Raw genomic sequence first — 21,169 nt, forward strand, 5'->3', positions numbered from 1 at the left:
CACCGAGGCAGGGTGGCCCAAAAAGAAAAACAAAAGTTTCTCTTTTTAAATTTAGTAATTTATACAGGAGAAGGGGTTGCTAGCCCCTTGCTCCTGGCATTTTAGTCGCCCCTTACAACACGCATGGCTTACGGAGGAAGATATTTTAAGGTAATTAATTAATGAGTGTACTATATGTATATGCATTTTATCACTCTAGGGAGCTTAATGTCATAGTAGGCGGGAGTGGCCAGGCAGGATGCCATACCCCCCACGTGACTTTCTACAAATAAATACTTTTCACCTCTCGCCCTACAATAAGACCATTAACCCTTTGAGGGTCGACAGGCCCTCTCCGAAACTCGTTCTCAGGGTCAGCCAAATTTAAAAAAAAAAAAAAATTATTTTCTCTTATGAAAAGATAGAGAATCTTTTCCCGATCATAAAGACACCAAAAGTTTGAAATTTGATAGAAAACTTACGGAATTATGCTCTCGCAAAGTTAGCGGTCTCGGCGATGTTTACGCATCGGCGATTTTGCCCACTTTGAGCCCCATTTTCGGCCAATTTCACTGTACTAGTCGACAAAAAACATGAATATTCCGCTAGAACTCCATTTTTTCTATCGAATGAGTGCAAGAAACCACCCATTTATAAATTCAACTATCCAGTACATTGGTCAGAATTTAGCAATTTTGCCAATTTCACACAAATTTCAAAAGATGCCAATTTCCGAATAGGGTCCAGAATAAACAAGAAAGACATTCCTGGCACTAAAATGACATTTCCTCTAGTCATTAGTCACGTCTCAAGGCCCCTCTTATATTCTTTTTCTTTCCACTTTGAATTTTTATTCTCACAAAAAATATAAGATTTACTGTTATGCAGACTACTGCATTAGTGTAAAAAATGGTATAAATATTATTGGAGCACTTGTGAAAGAATATTAGACTCACCAGTTGACGTGTATTGCATGCTCGGCACGATTTGTTTACTTTTGAAGTTTGGTAAAAATCGAACATTTCTGCTACTTTGAGCTCAATTTCAAGGCACCTTTCATTGTAAAACCAGTCAAAATCATCTCAATTTCTGTAATATGTCTTCCATTCTATAAAATGAGACCAAGAAAACTAGAATACAACAATAAATACCATACGAAAATACAGTGGACCCCCGGTTAACGATTTTAATCCGTGCAAGAGGGCTCATCGTTATGCGAAATAATCGTTATGCGAATGAATTTTCCCCATAAGAAATAATGGAAATAAAATTAATCCGTGCAAGACGCCCAAAAGTATGAAAAAAAATTTTTTTTACCACATGAAATGTTAATTTTAATACACACAAACTGAAAAAGGCATGCACAATTAAATGACACTTACTTTTATTGAAGATCTGGTGATGATTGATGGGATGGGAGGAGGGGAGAGCATTATCTTCTTACTGTTTAGAAGGGGAATCCCCTTCCATTAGGACTTGAGGTAGCAAGTCCTTTTCTGGGGTTACTTCCCTTCTTCTTTTAATGCCACTAGGGCCAGCTTCAGAGTCACTGGACTTCTTTCGCACAAGATATCTGTCCATAGTGGCCTGTACCTCTCGTTCCTTTATGACTTGCCTAAAGTGTTTCACAACATTGTCAGTGTAATAATCACCAGCACGGCTTGCAATAGCTGTGTGAGGGTGATTTTCATCCATGAAGGTTTGCACTTCAAGCCACTTTGCACAGATTTCCTTAATCTTTGAAGTAGGCAACTTCTTCAATTTCTCTCTCCCCTCCTCCGAAGCAATTTCCTCAGGTGTGGCCTCTTGCTGTTGAAGTTGATCTAGCAGCTCATCAGTGGTTAGTTCTTCATTGTCCTCCTCCACCAACTCTTCCACATCCTCCCCACTAACCTCCAACCCCAAGGACTTTCCCAATGCCACAATGGATTCCTCAACTGGCACAGGATTCTCAGGGTTAGCCTCAAACCCTTCAAAATCCCTTTTGTCTACACATTCTGGCCACAGTTTCTTCCAAGCAGAGTTCAAGGTCCTCTTTGTCACTTCCTCCCAAGCCTTACCTATAAGGTTTACACAATTGAGGATATTAAAGTGATCTCTCCAAAACTCTCTTAGAGTCAGTTGAGTTTCTGAGGTCATTACAAAGCACCTTTCAAACAGAGCTTTTGTGTACAGTTTCTTGAAGTTGGAAATAACCTGCTGGTCCATGGGCTGCAGGAGAGGAGTGGTATTAGGAGGCAAAAACTTCACCTTAATGAAGCTCATGTCCCCATAAAGTCGCTCTGCCACGTCTGTAGGATGACCAGGGGCATTGTCTAACACCAGGAGGCACTTAAGTTCTAATTTCTTTTCAGTTAGGTAATTTTTCACATTGGGGGCAAATGCATGGTGTAACCAGTTATAGAAAAATTCCCTAGTGACCCATGCCTTATTGTTTGCCCTCCACAGCACACACAAATTATCCTTGAGGACATTCTTTTGCCTGAACGCTCTGGGAGTTTCAGAGTGATACACTAATAAAGGCTTCACTTTGCAATCACCAGTAGCATTGGCACACATCAACAAAGTAAGCCTGTCTTTCATAGGCTTATGTCCTGGGAGTGCCTTTTCCTCCTGAGTAATGTAGGTCCTGCTTGGCATTTTCTTCCAGAACAGGCCTGTTTCATCACAATTAAACACTTGTTCAGGTTTCAGTCCTTCAGTTTCTATGTACTCCTTGAATTCCTGCACATATTTTTCAGCCGCTTTGTGGTCCGAACTGGCAGCCTCACCATGCCTTATCACACTATGGATGCCACTACGCTTCTTAAATCTCTCAAACCAACCTTTGCTGGCCTTAAATTCACTCACATCATCACTAGTTGCAGGCATTTTTTTAATTAAATCGTCATGCAACTTCCTAGCCTTTTCACATATGATCGCTTGAGAGACGCTATCTCCTGCTATCTGTTTTTCATTTATCCACACCAATAAGAGTCTCTCAACATCTTCCATCAATTGCGATCTTTGTTTCGAAAACACAGTTGAACCTTTGGCAAGAACAGCTTCCTTGATTGTCTTTCTGGTGCCCACAATAGTAGCGATGGTTGATTGGGGTTTCTTGTACAGCTTGACTAGGTCGGCTATACGCACTCCACTTTCATACTTATCAATTATCTCTTTCTTCATCTCTATAGTAATTCTTACCCTTTGAGGTGTAGGGTTGGCACTAGAAGCTTTCTTGGGGCCCATGGTCACTTATTTTCCAGAAACAGCACCGAAAATACTGTAATAATACGAAATATTCCGAGTGTATGCTTGGATGTTACCGCGGAGGCTGGCTGGTAAACAATGGGACGGAGCGGCACATGTGAGGCTGGCTGAGGGCACATTGGACGCGTCTCGGACGAAAATCGGTATGCGGGTTTTTAATCGGTATGCGGGGCAAAAATTTTGCGATAAAAGTAATCGTTATGCGGAAAAATCGCTATGCGATGCCATCGTTATGCGGGGGTCCACTGTACACTGCAAAGTCGCTGATTTATTAAAAAAAAACGGTAAAAGTTTTTTTTTTCTCATTATGCACTGTGTGCTGCAGGATTTTTTTTAGACTGCACACTGACCACATAGACCCATTCTTTCATATGAAGGCCTACCAGCTTTCTCCCAATAGATTTGAGGCCGCTAGAATTTATGAGTACTAGTACGTCAAAAACCCCTACGCGTAAGACGTACTAGTACGACGAAAACCCTCAAAGGGTTAAGACTACAAATATTTTAAGGTAAGTACAGCGTCTATTGTATGTGCGTTTTATCACTCTTTAAGCATCGTAGTATAGTATGTGTGGGTGGGGTGGCCAGAAGGGCTACCACACCTGAATTCTTAGAGTAAATACTACTCACCTTTTGCCCTACCTTAAGACTACAAATATTTTGAGGTAAATAATGAGTGTACTGTGTGTGTATTTTACTTTTTAATGCCTAGTTCTATTGCTAACTTAATATATGTTAGTGTAAACTTGTTATCTGGCATTTATATGCATTCATAAATGGAAAAAATGGAGTTCTGCTTTCTGGCAGTAGCCTGGAACCTAGCCTGCCAGATAAGTGGGGCCCTACTGTACTGTACTTGTAGATATAAGGCATAATAAGAATGACTGGCAAGTAATACACATTTTCACTTGTTTAGGAATCAGACGTGATGAGACTGCATCATGTATAATACCTGTTGGTTAATGAGTTTCTCTCTCTAAGACAGAGACAAGCAGACAAAGAGACAGGAAGACAGATAAGCAGGGACAGAGTTAAACAGACACATGTCTATGTGTAACAGTAAAAACAAATAAAGCCAAGGCAGTGCACGATCATCAAATGTCACTCCACAGCTGCACTGTCAGCAGTGGAGTGACACTTGTCTTACACCATGCTTCAAGGAGTTTCATATATACCCCATATGTGACCAAGGCAGGTGAAAATGTTCACCTGTCAGTGTGTTTGTGACTTTATGAGTACTATTTCAGTACCTAATATTAGTGTCAGATCAAACATTGGCTATGAATTCACAAGAACTACTACAAATTGTAATTATCAGAACATAAAAATCATATAAATTAAAAAAAATGAGAAAAAAAAAGGTATATTGGCAACATTTCTGCAAGTAGCAGGGCTCCATGTTGCTGTCAGCTGAGCATCCAGCATCTTATATTTCAGTAAGTACTGACCCTAATTTTTTGTTTGGTTGTATTGCACACAAAATTGCCCTCTTTAATTAAAAAAAAAAAATATTTTTCAAAATATTCAGAGCGCTGACAGCGAGAACGTAGATCTACGTTTGGACAGTTAACGGGTTAATATGAATATTTGTAGTACTGTACTGTATTACAACATTTCTGTATTTGTATTACCTCTAATATACATTTCCCTGTCCTCAGAAATGCTGTAATCCACAAATGCCATGATACTCGAATAGTGTTGGGCCCAGTGTCAGGGCGTATCCGTTTAAGTGAATGTCGGAACACTACACTAGTGTGTGCGGCACGATCCGTGGTGATAGCAGATTGTCGAGGATTGATCGTGCATACCCTTACACCACAGAGACCGATATTAGTGGGAGGACGCACACAGGGTGTCACATTGGCACCACTCAATATTCATTACCCTCGTCTCAAACACCACATGGCTAAAGCACAACTCCAGTCACATATTAATATGTGGAACAGGCCATTACACTTAGGTAAGTTTCCTCTTGGAGAAATTATTTTGCATTTTGGTATGAATACCCAGTGATGAAGCAGAAATAGGAAAATCAATGTATGTTCTAGAAAACTGGACGAAAATGTGAGGTAAACACAAAATTCAGTAGAGGCCTAACTTAAGACATTACAGTGTTCCTGATAGTTACTTGTTGCTCAGTTGCTCAGAACTCAGATCCTGTTTTACCATAGACACCCACATTTTAATTGGAAGTGTGTTCCTGAGCCATAATATTCCACATCTAATTTTATTTTTTTAATCTTGAAATAAAAAGTAATTTTCAGTATGCAGGTGAGTCCCTCTCTCTTTATCCTTCCTCTCCCATTCCCTAAACTCCCTTCTTTCTTCCTACCTCTCTCCCTCCCTCCTTGTGAGGGGTTGTTATGAGTCAGACTGGACTGTGGGATGAAGTGTGTCATGTGAGTACCAGGCTGCTGCACCTCATACATTAACAAGCACTGGACAACATGGCTGAGTTGCTACCAAGCAGACTTGCATAATTAATTTTATAATTTTTGACCAATCTCTGTCAAACAAGGATGTCCCTTCCCCTCCACATATGTATAAAATGATGATGCACAAAATGTGAAAGCATTTTATGGAAAAATAATGGAAATAATACATTAAATTTAGCTCTTAACCCTCTCAGGGTTTCGGACGTACTAGTACGGCTTATGCACCAGGGTTTTTGACGTACTAGTATGCCTAAATTCTAGCGCCCTCAAATCTAGTGAGAGAAAGCTGGTAGGCTTACATATGAAAGAATGGGTCTATGGTCAGTGTGCGCAGAATAAAAAAATCCTGCAGCACACAGTGCGTAATGAGAAAAAAAAACTTTGACCGTGTTTTTGGATTAAAACAGCGACTTTGCACTGTATTTTTGTATGGTATTTATTGATGTATTCTAGTTTTCCTGGTCTCATTTTATAGAATGGAAGACATATTACAGAAATTGAGATGATTTTGACTAGTTTTACAATGAAAAGTGCCTTGAAATTGAGCTCAAAGTAGCAGAAATGTTCGATTTTTACCAAAGTTTGAAAGTAAACAAATCATATTAAGCGTCCAATACACGTCAATTGGCGAGTCTAATATTCTTTCACAAGTGCGCCGATATTATTTATACCATTTCTACACTAATGCAGTAGTCTGCATAACAGTAAATCTTCTATTTTTTGTGAGAATAAAAATTTGAAGTGGAAAGCAAAAGAATGTAAGAGGGGCATGGGGACATGACTAATGAACAGAGGAAATGTTATTTTAGTGCCAGGAATGTCTTTCTTGATTATTCTAGACCCTATTTGGAAATTGGCATCTTTTGAAATTTGTGTGAAATTGGCAAAATTGCTAAATTCTGACCACTTTATTGGATAGTTGAAATTGGTAAATGGGTGGTTTCTTGTACTCATTCGATAGAAAAAATGGAGTTCTAGTGAAATAGTTATGATTTTTGTCAGCTAGTACACTGGAATTGGCCAAAAATAGGGCTCAAAGTGGGCAAAATCGCTGATGTGTAAACATTGTCGAGACCGCTAACTTCACAAGAACATAATTCCGTAAGTTTTCCATCAAATTTCATACTTTTGGTGTCATTATGATCGGGAAAAGATTCTCTATCTTTTCATAAGAAAAAATAATCTTTTTTTTTTTTTTTTTTTTGAAACTTGGGGAACCCTGAGAACAAGTCTATGAGAGGGCCTGTTGACCCTGAAAGGGTTAACAAAATTGTAATTATTAACTCTACAGTTCTTGATTAATCTTTACCAAACAAACATGAGTCCATCACATGTGCACAAAATGACAGTATACAGAATATAAATACATTTGTGGAAAAAGTAAATTAGAAACAAATTAATTATTGAAAATAATTTTTGTCTTCCCTACTTCCAACTCTAACCCTTTGAGGGTTTCAGCCGTACTAGTACGGCTTACGACCCAGGGTTTTTGACGTACTAGTACGCCTAAATTCTAGCGCCCTCAAATCTGGTGAGAGAAAGCTGGTAGGCCTACATATGAAAGAATGGGTCTATGTGGTCAGTGTGCGCAGTATGAAAAAAATCCTGCAGCACACAGTGCGTAATGAGAAAAAAAAACTTTGACCGTGTTTTTGGAATAAAACAGCGACTTTGCACTGTATTTTCGTATGGTATTTATTGTTGTATTCTACTTTTCTTGGTCTCATTTTATAGAATGGAAGAGATATTACAAAAATTGAGATGATTTTGATTGGTTTTACAATGAAAAGTATCTTGAAATTGAGCTCAAAGTAGCAGAAATATTCGATTTCTATCGAAGTTCAAAAGTAAACAAATCATGCCAAGCATCCAATACACGTCAACTGGTGAGTCCAATATTCTTTCACAAGTACACTGATATTATTTATACCATTTCTACACTAATGCAGCAGTATGCATAACAGTAAATCTTCTATTTTTTGTAATAATAAAAATTCAAAGTGGAAAGCCAAAGAAATATAAGAGGGGCCTGGGGATGTGACTAACGAACAGAGTACTTGTTATTTTAGTGCCAGGAATGTCTTTGTTGTTTATTCTGGACCCTATTCGGAAATTGACATCTTTTGAAATTTGTGTGAAATTGGCAAAATTGCTAAATTGTGACCACTTTATTGGATAGTTGAAATTGGTAAATGGGTGGTTTCTTGTACTCATTCGATACAAAAAATGGAGTTCTAGCGAAATAGTTATGATTTTTGTCAACTAGTACATTGGAATTGGCCGAAAATAGGGCTCAAATAGGCAAAATCGCTGATGCGTAAACATCGTTGAGACCGCTAACCTCGCGAGAGCATAATTCCGTAAGTTTTCCATCAAATTTCATACTTTTGGTGTCATTATTATTGGGAAAAGATTCTCTATCTTTTCACAAGAAAAAATATTTTTTTTTGTTGTTTTTTTTTTTAAATTTGGCCGACCCTGAGAACAAGTTTCGGAGAGGGCCTGTCGACCCTCAAAGGGTTAACAGTCGCCGTCTGATTGAATCCTCCCTAATACACAATTTTCCTTGTATGAATCTTAGTCCTGGCTTCACCTCTGTAGATGCCTTCCTCTCCCACTAGAACACCCATGACTTAACCTGATTCCTCCTTTTTTCTTCTTCTCCCTCTTTCCCTTTCCTCTTTCCTTTTTTTCTTTTCTCTTCTGGGTTGTCTTTCTTTCTTCTGTCTTGTGTTTCTGCTCCTTCATTATTTATTTCATTACTTCCCCTGCCCCCCACCTCTGTGTACTTGCTCTCCCTCTGTGGGCACCTAGCTCCCTTGCAGTGCTCCCCTTTCTTTGTATTTGACTGGCTCCTCCTCCCCCTTAATTCCCCACTACTACTACCACTACCACTACTTCTACTACTACTACCACCACCACTACCTCTTCCTGCCTATATATACCCGTCCTCCTCCACTTCTCGTTAGTGTGACTTTGTAAATGGTCCAAGTCGGACCGAAACGTCGTCGTAAGCTCCTCTCTTCTATATGCAGGCTATTTGTGTAATGTTTATAATGTTGGTATCTTCAAGGAAGGGGCTTGGAATATTGGCAGTTTGGAGGGATGTCTAAGCTATCACATCTGAGCACCTCTGCAAAGACAGTGATTATGTATGAGTGATGGTAAAAGTGTTGAATGGTTGGGGTTTTTCTCTCTTTTTGGGTGACGTCACTCTGCCTCGGTGGGAAACGGCCGTGTTAAAAAAAAAATGTAAATCCGATGCAAGATTTCAGGTATGTCTTGCTACTTCTACTTTCACTTAGGTCACACTACACTTGGATGTATGATGTATGTACAAGCATATATATACACACCTCTCTGGGTTTTCTTCTATTTTCTTACTAGTTCTTGTTCTTGTTATTTCCTCTTATCTCCCTGGGGAAGTGGAACAGTATGCTTCCTCCGTAAGTCATGCATGCCGTAAGAGGCACCTAACACACCGGGAGCAAGGGGCTAATATCCCTTTCTCCTGTATACATTACTAAAGTTAAAAAGAAAAACTTTCATGTTTCTTTTTGGGCCACCCTGCTTCAGTGGGATGTGGCCGGTTTGTTGAAAGAAGAGGATGTACATCTGAGTGACAGTAAGTTTATTAACAGGCAGTGAAGGAGTTCTGAGTGGTGCATGTGAGGTGATGAATCCAGAGGACTTCCAGCTACTGGTAATTCCCTTCACTCAGACTCCTCCAATAGATGGCAGGCCTCCTCTTCTGCCTCCTGGGCTTCCTCATGAGTTTGCAAAGGTCAGTTTCCAAACTGTTTATACAGTAGGGCCCCACTTATATGGCTGGTTAGGTTCCAGGCTACCGCCGTAAAGCGGAAACCGCCATAAAGTGGAACACCCTTTTTTTCCACTTACAAATGCATACAAACACTAGATAACAAGTTTACACTAACATATATTAAGTTAGCAATAGAACCAGGCATCAAAAAACAATAAAAAAGTACAATACACACATAGTGCACTCATTACTTACCTTAAAATATTTATAGTCTTAATCTAGGGTGAGACAAGTAGTATTTATTGTAAGAAATCAAGTGTGGTATGTATGGTAGTCAGCCAGGCTACCATACCAGGCCACCCCACCCACACATAAAATTCTATGATATTTAAGCATCCCAGAGCGATAAAATGTATATACAGTTCACTCATTACTTACCTTAAAATATAGGGTGAGATGAGTAGTATTTATTGTAAAAAATCAAGTGTGGTATGTATGGTAGTCAGCCGGGCTACCATACCAGGCCAACCCACCTACACATAATATTCTATTACATTCTAAGCATCCCAGAGCGATAAAATGTATATACAGTTCACTCATTACTTACCTTAAAATATTTGTAGTCTTAATGTGGGGTCAGGAGTAAGTAAATGAGATAAAACGAATAAATGAGAGAGAGAAAGAATGAGTGCATGAGAGAGTACAGGCGCAGAGTTATGTAAACAAACCAGGTGAAGGTAAGTTTTGTAAACGAAGTGTACACGTCTGGTTTGTGTACAAGTTACATTGTGTACAGGTTGTCTCTACATTGATACGGTAGAATAAATAAAGAAGAACACTCCCATTCTCATGTAACATCATTTTGCGCTGTATAGCCCTTGTGGCTTAGCGCTTCTTTTTTGATTATAATAATAATAATAACATCATTTTGAGAAGAAATGATGCTCTGAGTGAAGGCAATGGAAATAAGTCACTCTGACTTTTTTGGGTTATCCTAGGTTCTCTACACATATGTTGTTATGTATGATAATCTATGTAACTGCATTTGTGTATACCTGAATAAACTTACTTACATACATACGAAAGGAATAATTTTCTACAGTTACCCCCAGTAACGCATTTTCTCTTATGTTAGATTAGAGAAAATGTTATTCTTGGTGTCACTTGTACAAGTTATCTGGCTACCACATCTCATATTTATGTTTATTTATTCTATTGTGGGGTGTATTTATCATCTTTTTATGTTATGTATTGTGTTTATTATATAATTTTGAAAAAATATCATAGATGGATTAATGAAAATGTGTATTTAACGTAATATACGACATTTAAATGAGACTCGATGATTATTATTATCATTACTAATATGACGTCTGGAGACAGACATTCTTACTGATTTTAATGTGTACCTGCATGCCAGCACAGTATGTAAGTTTATTTAAGTACAGGTATACATAAGTATAATTATCAGAGTATATATAAAATATGAAATAACTTTTAAAAACATTTGAAATTTTGGAGTTTCCAGACAAAATGGAGAGACTTAGTGCTTACTGAGCTCACGAAAAATGTAAACAAACAGGGTGGGGCGCGGTGACCGTATTAGAAAGTCAGGTGGGGGGAGCCGTATAGCGAGTTTTGGTCATAATTTGAAATGACCGTATTAGCGGAACGCCGTAAAGTGAAACACCGTAAAGCGGGGCCCTGCTGTACAAGACTATGAATTTTGCATGGAGTGCAGGAAGCATTGTTTGTTATTGTTAATTTTTAATGCACTTATGGTACAATAGTGGCATATAGAGTAGGAATAGTGAAGAGGATTGGAGATACAGTATAACATAGCAAGGGCAAATTTTTGGAATTTATTGAAGGTGAGAAATTACTGAAATGTGAATTGAATGTTATACGTAATGCTCATCAGTGCCAGAACACTTGCGAGATGAAAGAGAAGCTTGCAAGGAAAGAGGCAACATGGTTGAATAAAAATTAAAAAAATTAACAAAGGAAAATATGTACAATATTTTTTTTTTAACATGTAGGCCCTTTCCCACTGAGGCAGGGTGACCCAAAAAGAAAGAAAAACCCAAAAGAAAGAGAAAAAACTTTCATTATCATTCAACACTTTCCCCATGGACCTGCCTCGCATGGGCCAGTAGGCCTTCTGCAGTGTTCCTCCATTCTTATGTTCTTATGTACTCATGCATAATCACTGTCTTTGCAGAGGCGCTCAGGTACGACAGTTTAGAATGTACAGTGAGTGAGTGCATATTAGGACTGAGAGAGAATCAAGGACTCTTGACAAAGACTAAAGTATACAGACATTATCCACTTAACAGCAAAGATTCATTTCACAAAAATACAATATGAAAGAATATTACAAATTTATTTTGATGAAAATATTATAATTTTTTATTACAGTCACAGTGATAGTGCATTAGTTTGTAGAAATCATAACCAGTGAAAATTTTATTACAAAACAAATTATTTGACAGTGAAATCCTTAAACTGTGTATAATGTATGTCATACATTTGTCTGATGTATGCCATACATTGGTGGACCAAACTGTGTATGATGTATGCCATATATTGGTGAAACAAACTATGTATGATGTATGTTATACATTGGTGAAACTGTGTATGATGTATGTTATACATTGGTGAACCAAACTGTGTATGATGTATGCCATACTGAGCTTTGTTTGAGTAGGAACCTGTTTGAGTACCATGGTTCCACTGTACAGTGGACCCCCGCATAACAATTACCTCCGAATGTGACCAATTATGTAAGTGTATTTATGTAAGTGCGTTTGTACATATGTTTGGGGGTCTGAAATGGACTAATCTACTTCACAATATTTCTTATGGGAACAAATTCGGTCAGTACTGGCACCTGAACATACTTCTGGAGTGAAAAAATATCGTTAACCGGGGGTCCACTGTATTTTCATTAATCCTTTGAGAGTGGGTCCCATTGTTCTATGGCTTTAAGCCCGGGTTAGTCCCGTACTTCTACGTAATGAGCTCAGCTCACTCAGATAAGCTGTGAGCAGTAAATCTGGGACTAGATATGAGAGAATGGGTCTATGTGGTAAGTGTGCACCATATAAAAAACTGCAGCAAGCAGTGTATAATGGGGGGAAAAACTGTGACTGTTTTTGGTTTAAAACAGCAACTTTGTGGTGTATTTTTGTATGATTTTTTATGGTTGTATTCTCAGTTTCTTGGTCTCATTTAACCTTTTGGGGGTCGACAGGTCCTCTCAGAGACTTGTTCTCAGGGTTGGCCAAATTTAAAAAAAAAAAATATTTTTTCTTATGAAAAGATAGAGAATCTTTTCTCAATCATAATGACACTAAAAGTATGAAATTTGATGAAAAACTTACGGAATTATGCTCTCGCAAAGTTAGCGGTCTCAACGATGTTTACGCATAGGCGATTTTGCTCACTTTGAGCCCTATTTTCGGACAATTCCAGTGTACTAGTCGACAAAAATCATAACTATTTCACTAGAACTCCATTTTTTCTATCAAATGAGTACAAGAAACCACCCATTTATCGATTTCAACTATCCAATAAAGTGGTCAGAATTTAGCAATTTTGCCAGTTTCACACAAATTTCAAAAGATGCCAATTTCCGAATAGGGTCCAGAATAAACAAGAAAGACATTCCTGGCACTAAAGTAACAAGTTCTCTGTTCGTTAGTCACATCCCCAGGCCTCTCTTTTATTTGTTTGGTTTTCCACTTTGAATTTTTATTCTTACAAAAAAAATAAGATTTACTGTTATGCAGACTACTGCATTAGTGTAGAAATGGTATAAATAATATCAGCGCACTTGTGAAAGAATATTAGAATCACCAGTTGATGTGTATTGGACGCTTGGCATGATTTGTTTACTTTTGAACTTTGGTAAAAATTGAACATTTCTGCTACTTTGAGCTCAATTTCAAGGTACTTTTCATTGTATAACCAGTCAAAATCATCTCAATTTCTGTAATATGTCTTCCATTCTATAAAATGAGACCAAGAAAACTAGAATACAACAATAAATACCATACGAAAATACAGTGCAAAGTCGCTGTTTTAATCCAAAAACACAATTTTTTTTTTTTTCTCATTACGCACTGTGTGCTGCAGGATTTTTTTTATACTGCGCACACTGACCACATAGACCCATTCTTTCATATGTAGGCCTACCAGCTTTCTCTCACTAGATTTGAGGGCGCTAGAATTTATGCATACTAGTACGTCAAAAACCCTGGGTTGTAAGACGTACTAGTACGTCTGAAGCCCCCAAAGGGTTACTAGAAAGGAAGATATATTACAGAAATAGATATGATTTTGATTGGTTTAGGACTGAAAGAAGCTTGAAATGTTTGATTTTTGTTGATACTCTAGAGGTACACAAATGATGTCGCTCGTCCAATACGTGTCCATCTGTCCAGTCTGATACACTTTTAGGAATGCAGTGACATCATTTATACAATTATTACAATAATGCGCTAGTCTGCATAACAGTAATTTTTTTTTTTGTGTGTGTAAATAAAAATTCTAAATGGAATTCATGTGTAATATTTGAGAGTCCTGGGGACACAACTAATGAACAGAGGAAATGTTATTTTAGTGCCAGGAATGTCTGCATTGTTTATTCAGGCCCTGTTTTGAAATTGGCATTTCTTGAATTTTGTGTGAGATTGGCTAAATTACCAGTTTCTGATAACTTTATTGGGTAGTTGAAATAGTTGAATAGGCAGTGTCTTGTACTCAGTCGATAGAATGGAAGGCATACTAGCAAGAATTTGGTGACTTGATTAATGTAAGTGGCCTAAAATTTGACTCAAAATGGGCAAAATCGCCTATGCATAAATATCGCTGACACGGCAAAATTCGTAAAAGCATAATTTTGTCAGTTTTTCACCAAATTTGGTACTTTTTGTTTTATTACTTCCAGAAAAAAGATTCTATACCATTTCATAAGAATTTTTTTTTTTTTTTTTTTTGTAAAATTTTCCAACCGTAAGAGAAGGTTTGAGAGCAGGGATCCCGACCCTCAAAGGGTTAATGAGCAGGTGTACAAATGTACCTGATAAAGTGGCTTCTGAGTGTAGATTTATCCTAGGGAATTGATGAATTGCTGGTCAATAAGTCTCCTGGATAAGGATTAAGAAAATTATTATAAATATCAACTGATTGTACAGTATTTTTTATTAAGATAAAAAAGCTAATAAATGTAAACATTGAAATGGCAGTACATTGCTGTCATTTGAGGAAAATGTGCAGTGTTTGTTAAGGAAATGTAATTGATTGAAGTGAAGAATATTTGTTTCATGGGAACTCTCAATCTTGCAGAGGAAGCCATGTGTACTTTTTTCCTTAGATACTGTGTATCAAAATACATTAGTTTAGCTGTCATATAATTGGAGTAATTACGTTCAGTGAGAAGCAGGAATGTGGGAAAAGGATGAAAGTCTCTTGCCTAAACAAACATCAAGTGAGAAAGTAAGAGAAAAGAAACGGGAATGTAAAATGAGGATAGTCAAGATCAGGGTTAAAAAATTGCACTACTATAAATTGTTGTTTTTAAAAAAAAACTTATTTCACAGCATCTTGAGAAAGTCTTGTCAGAATTTAAAAACTATAAGTTGTTAGGTAAGACACATATGCAACAGTTAGGTATCTTTATTTCGAAACGTTTCGCCTACACAGTAGGCTTCTTCAGTCGAGTACAGAAGAGTTGATAGAAGCAGAAGAGACTTGAAGACGATGTAATCAGTCCATCACCCTTAAAGTTTTGAGGTGGTCAGTCCCTCAGTCTGGAGAAGAGCATCGTTCCATAGTCTGAAACAATATATTTCAGACTATGTTCCATAGTCTGAAACAATATGTTTCAGACTATGTTCCAGAGTCTGAAACAATACTGTTTCAGACTATGGAACGATGCTCTTCTCCAGACTAAGGGACTGACCACCTCAAAACTTTAAGGGTGATGGACTGATTACATCGTCTTCAAGTCTCTTCTGCTTCTATCAACTCTTCTGTACTCAACTGAAGAAGCCTACTGTGTAGGCGAAACGTTTCGAAATAAAGATACCTAACTGTTGCATATGTGTCTTACCTAACAACCTGTCGGTATTTTATACCATTTTAATGTTCAAACTGTAAGTTACAATATAGTACTTTATTACCACTTTTTGCTCAAAATATATATGTATGCTTAAACAACATTAGTCAATCCTGTAGAGGTAAATTGTGTGTCATTTTGTTAATGCTTTCTTGTAGTGCATGCTAATACTTTGATATCTGCTCAGAGTGTGGAAGAATCAGGGAAGTGCGTTTCCAGCTTCCGAGCTGAAGTGCGAGATGCAGATCTTTCTCCAGAACAACGAGCTATTCTACAAAAAGCTGTTGATGCAAAGTTTAAGGTAAGTTTATTAAGTTTTATAAATTAAACCTGAAGCATTTACTATTATGGGTAAGTTAGGCATGGCTATTTTTATATTAACAATACATACAGTGAAACCTCCATAGAACAGATTAAGGGGAGGAAGAGAGATGCTGTCTTTCAGTGCTCCACTGTTCTCTTCTTATTTTGTACTATCACTTGTTTTACCATAACCACCACTGCTACTACTACTGCCACACCACTACAACTACTGCTTCTACTAATATTACTATTGATGCTTTTCTACTACTGCTAATACTACTACTATTACCACTACTTTTACTACTGCTATTACTTATGATAATACGGCCGACTTGTTGAAAAAAAAAATACTACTATTCCTACTACTACTGTTACTACTACTACTATTACTACCACTATTATTTCTACTACTATTACTATCACTGCTACCATTACTATTATGACTATTACTGCTGCTACTATTACTTCTACCATTACTACTGCTACTGCTGTTTTTAATACTATTACAATTACTGTACTATTACTGCTATTTTTAATACTATTACTGCAATTTTTGCTACTTACTATTACTGGTGTGAGACACACAGGTAGATAATGTGAGATATGGAGATGTAGATGGTGTAGGAGATGTAGGACAAGGAATAAATTTAAAGAATGAATCCAGCTTCATTTGTTTCACACACTGAGGCTGCTTCCTTATGACAAATTCACTAAAAGTGTGAAGGTTCTGATAATAGATGTGCACTTTTGTCTGAGATGTCAGTCTATGTGATGAGAACATGTCACATCTCATACTGTTGACAGTTTTGGTAACATCAGTTTCTTCTACTTCATCACCATTATCCTGTTCACTCATGGGAGGGGGCGGTTACTGATCGCTTTGTTTGCAATTTCTGCATCATGAAATTAAGACACGTGCAACATCTGGGTATCTTTATTGTAGACGTTTTGCCATCCCTCAACCTACTCCTAGGTTGAGGGACTGATTACCTCATCTTCTGTATATAGTCCTACTGTCTTCAAGTTATGTCCTAGAATTTGTATTGATAAAGCCACTGGATGGCAAAACATCTACAATAAAGATACCCAGATGTTGCACATGTGTCTTAATTTCATCTTGTCGGTATTATATACCATTCTTGCACAATTTCTGCATCATGCAACATCCCCATCATTTTCTTTCAACCATTCAATGACATCTTCTTCCATAACACCTGTCTCTCCTGCCTTCTGAAGGGTTTAATGAAAATCAGTGGCCTCCAACCCTCAAAGTCTAACTCAGTATCAATAGGTTCTCCTCAAATTAGCTAGTGTTGTCTTTTTCATTTCTGTCCATGATGCCATAATGTTGAAGATGGCAGACTATAGGTTATACTTTTTGATGCTTTCTAATGTACAGTGGCCTTTGCTATCTTTTTCCAAATCTTTTTCGTCAGTTACTACCAGTACTTCATCTAAGTGTCTTGACTGATACAACTTCTTGTATGCTACAGTAATTTCCTGATTCATTATTTGGATCATAGAGGTGGTATTAAGTGATAAAATAAATGGCAGAGTCAAGCTCAGCATATTGAATGTTAACACCAGCAGCACGTTCAGCATACTATTTATGCACTGCTGCTTCAACCCTTCTGTCTTAGACCATTTTCTTACACTTTCCAAGAATAACGGAAGAACTTTCTAGGCTAGCCTCTACACTCTTCATAGCATATGCTGTAAGCTGTTTCTTCTACAAATGTCACACAGTTTTGCTACACCATACCCGTCATATACCTGGGCCACTGAAATGTCTACTTCCAGCTTCTTTATTAATTCAAGTTTCTGCTTAACAGTCAAGGTCATGCACATCACTTGCTTTAGAGGCCACTGTTAATAAGTGCACTTTAATAAAGTAATGATATCTAAGCATGCACACAAACAATAACAAGCTAACACAGGCTGAATCACTGGCCCCTCTGCCCAAGAACAGTGAAAATGGATGTATGTAGTACAAGTCCAGGACCAGACAAACTTGCAAATTAATGGGACTTTCTCCATTTTATTGATGGTACAAGTCGTCTGGACAACCATGTGATATAATAGATTTGGTCAGCTACATTACTATTTTTATTGATAGCCACTTTATAGAGGCCCATTTTATTGAGGTTTTACTGTATTTGTACATTTACACTGGACAGTTATGTGACTTTTCCTGGACTAACATTATGCATCACTACCACAGAGTATCTCAAAAATAATATTCTTTTCTTTACCCACAGATTTTATCTTAATTTTTCTATGACTGTTACATGTAGTATGCAAATGTTTAAATTTTTTTTTTGATCTAGATCTACTTCATTTCACTCAATTCCTCACCATTACTATGTTACTTTCATATGCATACAAGTGTTTGTGGCAGTAGTGATTGTATAGCAGCATGTGTTGGTCTTCCAGTCTTTCATGAGATCCACATTTTTACTGACTGTTAGTTGTTTTTTGATTGATTTTTCCTGCATTCTTTCCCTGCATGTGCTGAGGTAAACTTGATTTTTTGCATTGTTTACAAACAAATAAAAATAAACATACTTTTAAAATTCTAAATATGTTGCAAATGTGCTGTAGAGTCGAGTATTTTTCTGTGGAGATGGTAAGTGGCAGGAATATTATATGATGGCCTTTATTAAACCTTCTGAGTAGGGTTTCTGGTGTTCCAGTTTACAAATGAGTTGTATGTAATTTGGGACTTATTGTCCCATAGAAAACACTAGTACAGATAATGGTTGTGCGAGACATTTGTTTGACTCATAACAGTGGATTGGCGTTCACTAAATACAGAACACAATCACAGTACAAGGCATAAGGCATTCAACATCCCTCGTGTCAGTCTCACACTGCAAAAATGCAATGCACATAAAGGGGCCCGAAGATTTGAAATTCACTACCTGAACCGGTAAAGGATCCCCTGACTACTTATAAATTTAGGACTTAAAAATCATCTCATCTCTCAATACTAACCAAAACAACTTCTAATCAGTTTGAAGCAACTCTCCCAAATATTATATGACCTTTAGTCTATTAAACATCTGCCAATCCGTGAAATATTATTGTTTGAACCATTATTTGTAATATTATTTTTATGTGCAACTTCAAGATTGTTATTCTTATGAACCTCCACCTTGACTACCTCACATTAGTATTAAGATTAAATAAAGATTTTTATACAAGTTAACCACTCTTATCTTGTCTAGATTTAAGTAGTTATTATGCATTAGGATTAGTCTGCCCAAAATGCCCCGGCATGATAGTGGTTTTCTTTGTACTTAGCAAACCAAAATTGTAATTACACATTGTAACCTTTACTTATCTTTATCTTTATTCAGCAGGTTAGGTTCCAGGCTACTGTTGTAAAGCAGTACTCACTGTAAAGTGAAACATAGCCTTTTTTTTTTCACTTTCAACTGCATATAAAGGCCTGATAACATGTTTACACTATCATATATTAAGTAGGCAATAAAATTAGGCCAAAAAATGCATATATAGTACATACATTAGTTAGCTTAAAATATTTTCGTACCTAGCTTATAGTGAGTGGTAAATATATTTGTTGTAGGTAGTCAGAATTAATGAAGAATGGCATAATTGAAAACCACTGTATTAGCAAAGCGCTGTAAAGCGGGGCCCTCCTGTAATTATTTTCAAGTATTTCTTATGGTGTTCAGTGTGCATATTCATACCTCAGGTATTTATAAGCTGGGGACTCCATGTACAAGTTTGCTGCATAGCAGCACTATGCGGCAAACCCCTAATCTGACAAAGTTAAGTGATTTAATTGTTGTCCAAGCAAATTTGTCTCATTCATTTTATTCCTTCATGAACCTATTTGCAAAAATATATTAGAACATGCTTGACACCAATTTTTGCTTATTTTAACAACTTTTTTATAAGTGCCAAGATACATAATTTTTTTTATAAAATCTTGTCAGATTTGGGAGATTAAACTTGCAAAATAATCACAATATTTCTCAATAAATATAATTGATAATACTGTATGTATAATATGTTTCATGGCTGACAATAATTTGCATAAATAGATTTAAGTATTTGACACATTATAAATTAACTAATGCATTTTTCATGCAGGCTTGGCTGAGAGATACAGGTAAACAACGCGAAATAGACCAGTTGGAAAAGTTAGCTCTTACGTTAAAGTATGAGAGAGTAGCCAAAACTACTGCAATATAAATATAGGCATACCTTGCTAATGTGGCGGCTTATGTTCCAGACCACTGCCATAAAGCGAGTATCGCCTTAAAGTGAATCACAGCCGTATACATAAAAGCAGGTTTACACTATCATTTATTAAGTGCGCAATAGCACGAGGCTGAAAAAACAATGCAAAAGTAAAAAAATAATAAAAAATGCTATAATACTGTATTGCTAACCTGATGTGCACATCAATGCTGAAAATAATTGAAAAGCACTATATTAGTAAAGGGAAGTGCTATATTGGCAAGGTATGCCTGTACCAATAGAGTTATGCAAGACTTAAATTTTTAATAAAATGAATTTATTGAAATATCACAAAGCCTTCTCTGTTTGCAGTATTTTTAGGTGATATTCAAAACTGAATGGTTTCATTTTAAATGCAGATCATCTTTCTAATTTCTTTATTTTTTAAATATTACCAATAAATGAAATACTAGCATAGTTTTCACTTAATTTTTGGCTTTTATTTTATGAATTCACATTAAAACTGTTTAACAGATAAATAAATGTTTGCTGTATTTTATGGTTTCATCATATGGTGATAAAAAGGCACAATTACTATTACTGGTTCATATGATTTAGATACCTAGGTGAAATGTCTTGCATGTTAATAAATGATGATTTACTCTTGCTGTCTTTAAAACTTTATTGTATCCACTTACCTAATAGTCACAAAGTTGAAGCAGTGTATGGAGAATTGTTGGAAATGCTTTACATTTCCAGTCTATCAAAATGGTTAAATTTGAGTCAATAAGGTGTGGTGAGGCTTTATACTTTGGTATATAAAAAGTTAGAATCTATTAGTTCTTTATATTAACAAGTTTTTTACTTTTTTTTTCTGAAGGGATTTTTACTCTATAGGAATATAGGAAATTATATAATACATTTGATTTCTGTCATTATCTTCCTTTTACCTTTTTGCCATTCGTCACGTAGATCTACATCATTAAGGCCAGGGTCTCTAATGTAGTTCTACTTCATGAGCTCAGCTCAGCTCATATAAGCTGTGAGCAGTAAATGTTGTCATAGATATGAGAGAATAGGTCTGTGGGGCAAGCGCCCCATATAAAA

At 36.7% G+C, this 21,169-nt stretch overlaps 1 protein-coding gene across 12 annotated transcripts in view; it reads left to right on the forward strand.

The window, feature by feature from the left end:
• LOC128688666 (TBCC domain-containing protein 1) overlaps positions 1-20,725 on the forward strand; it is a 91,434-nt gene extending 70,709 nt beyond the window's left edge. For 11 of the 12 annotated variants that reach the window (XM_070084474.1, XM_053776599.2, XM_053776600.2 and 8 more), the window contains 4 exons: positions 4,890-5,191; positions 9,308-9,450; positions 15,738-15,851; positions 19,973-20,725. In XM_070084474.1, the coding sequence (XP_069940575.1) occupies positions 4,890-5,191; positions 9,308-9,450; positions 15,738-15,851; positions 19,973-20,074 (661 nt within the window). In that variant the 3' untranslated portion in view covers positions 20,075-20,725. The remainder of the gene's footprint in view (positions 1-4,889; positions 5,192-9,307; positions 9,451-15,737; positions 15,852-19,972) is intronic. The other variant, XR_008407039.2, reaches the window with a different exon arrangement.
• Positions 20,726-21,169: the final 444 nt, after the last annotated feature.

The sequence above is a fragment of the Cherax quadricarinatus genome, chromosome 13, assembly GCF_038502225.1.
Source record: "Cherax quadricarinatus isolate ZL_2023a chromosome 13, ASM3850222v1, whole genome shotgun sequence".
Lineage (NCBI taxonomy): Eukaryota > Metazoa > Arthropoda > Malacostraca > Decapoda > Parastacidae > Cherax > Cherax quadricarinatus.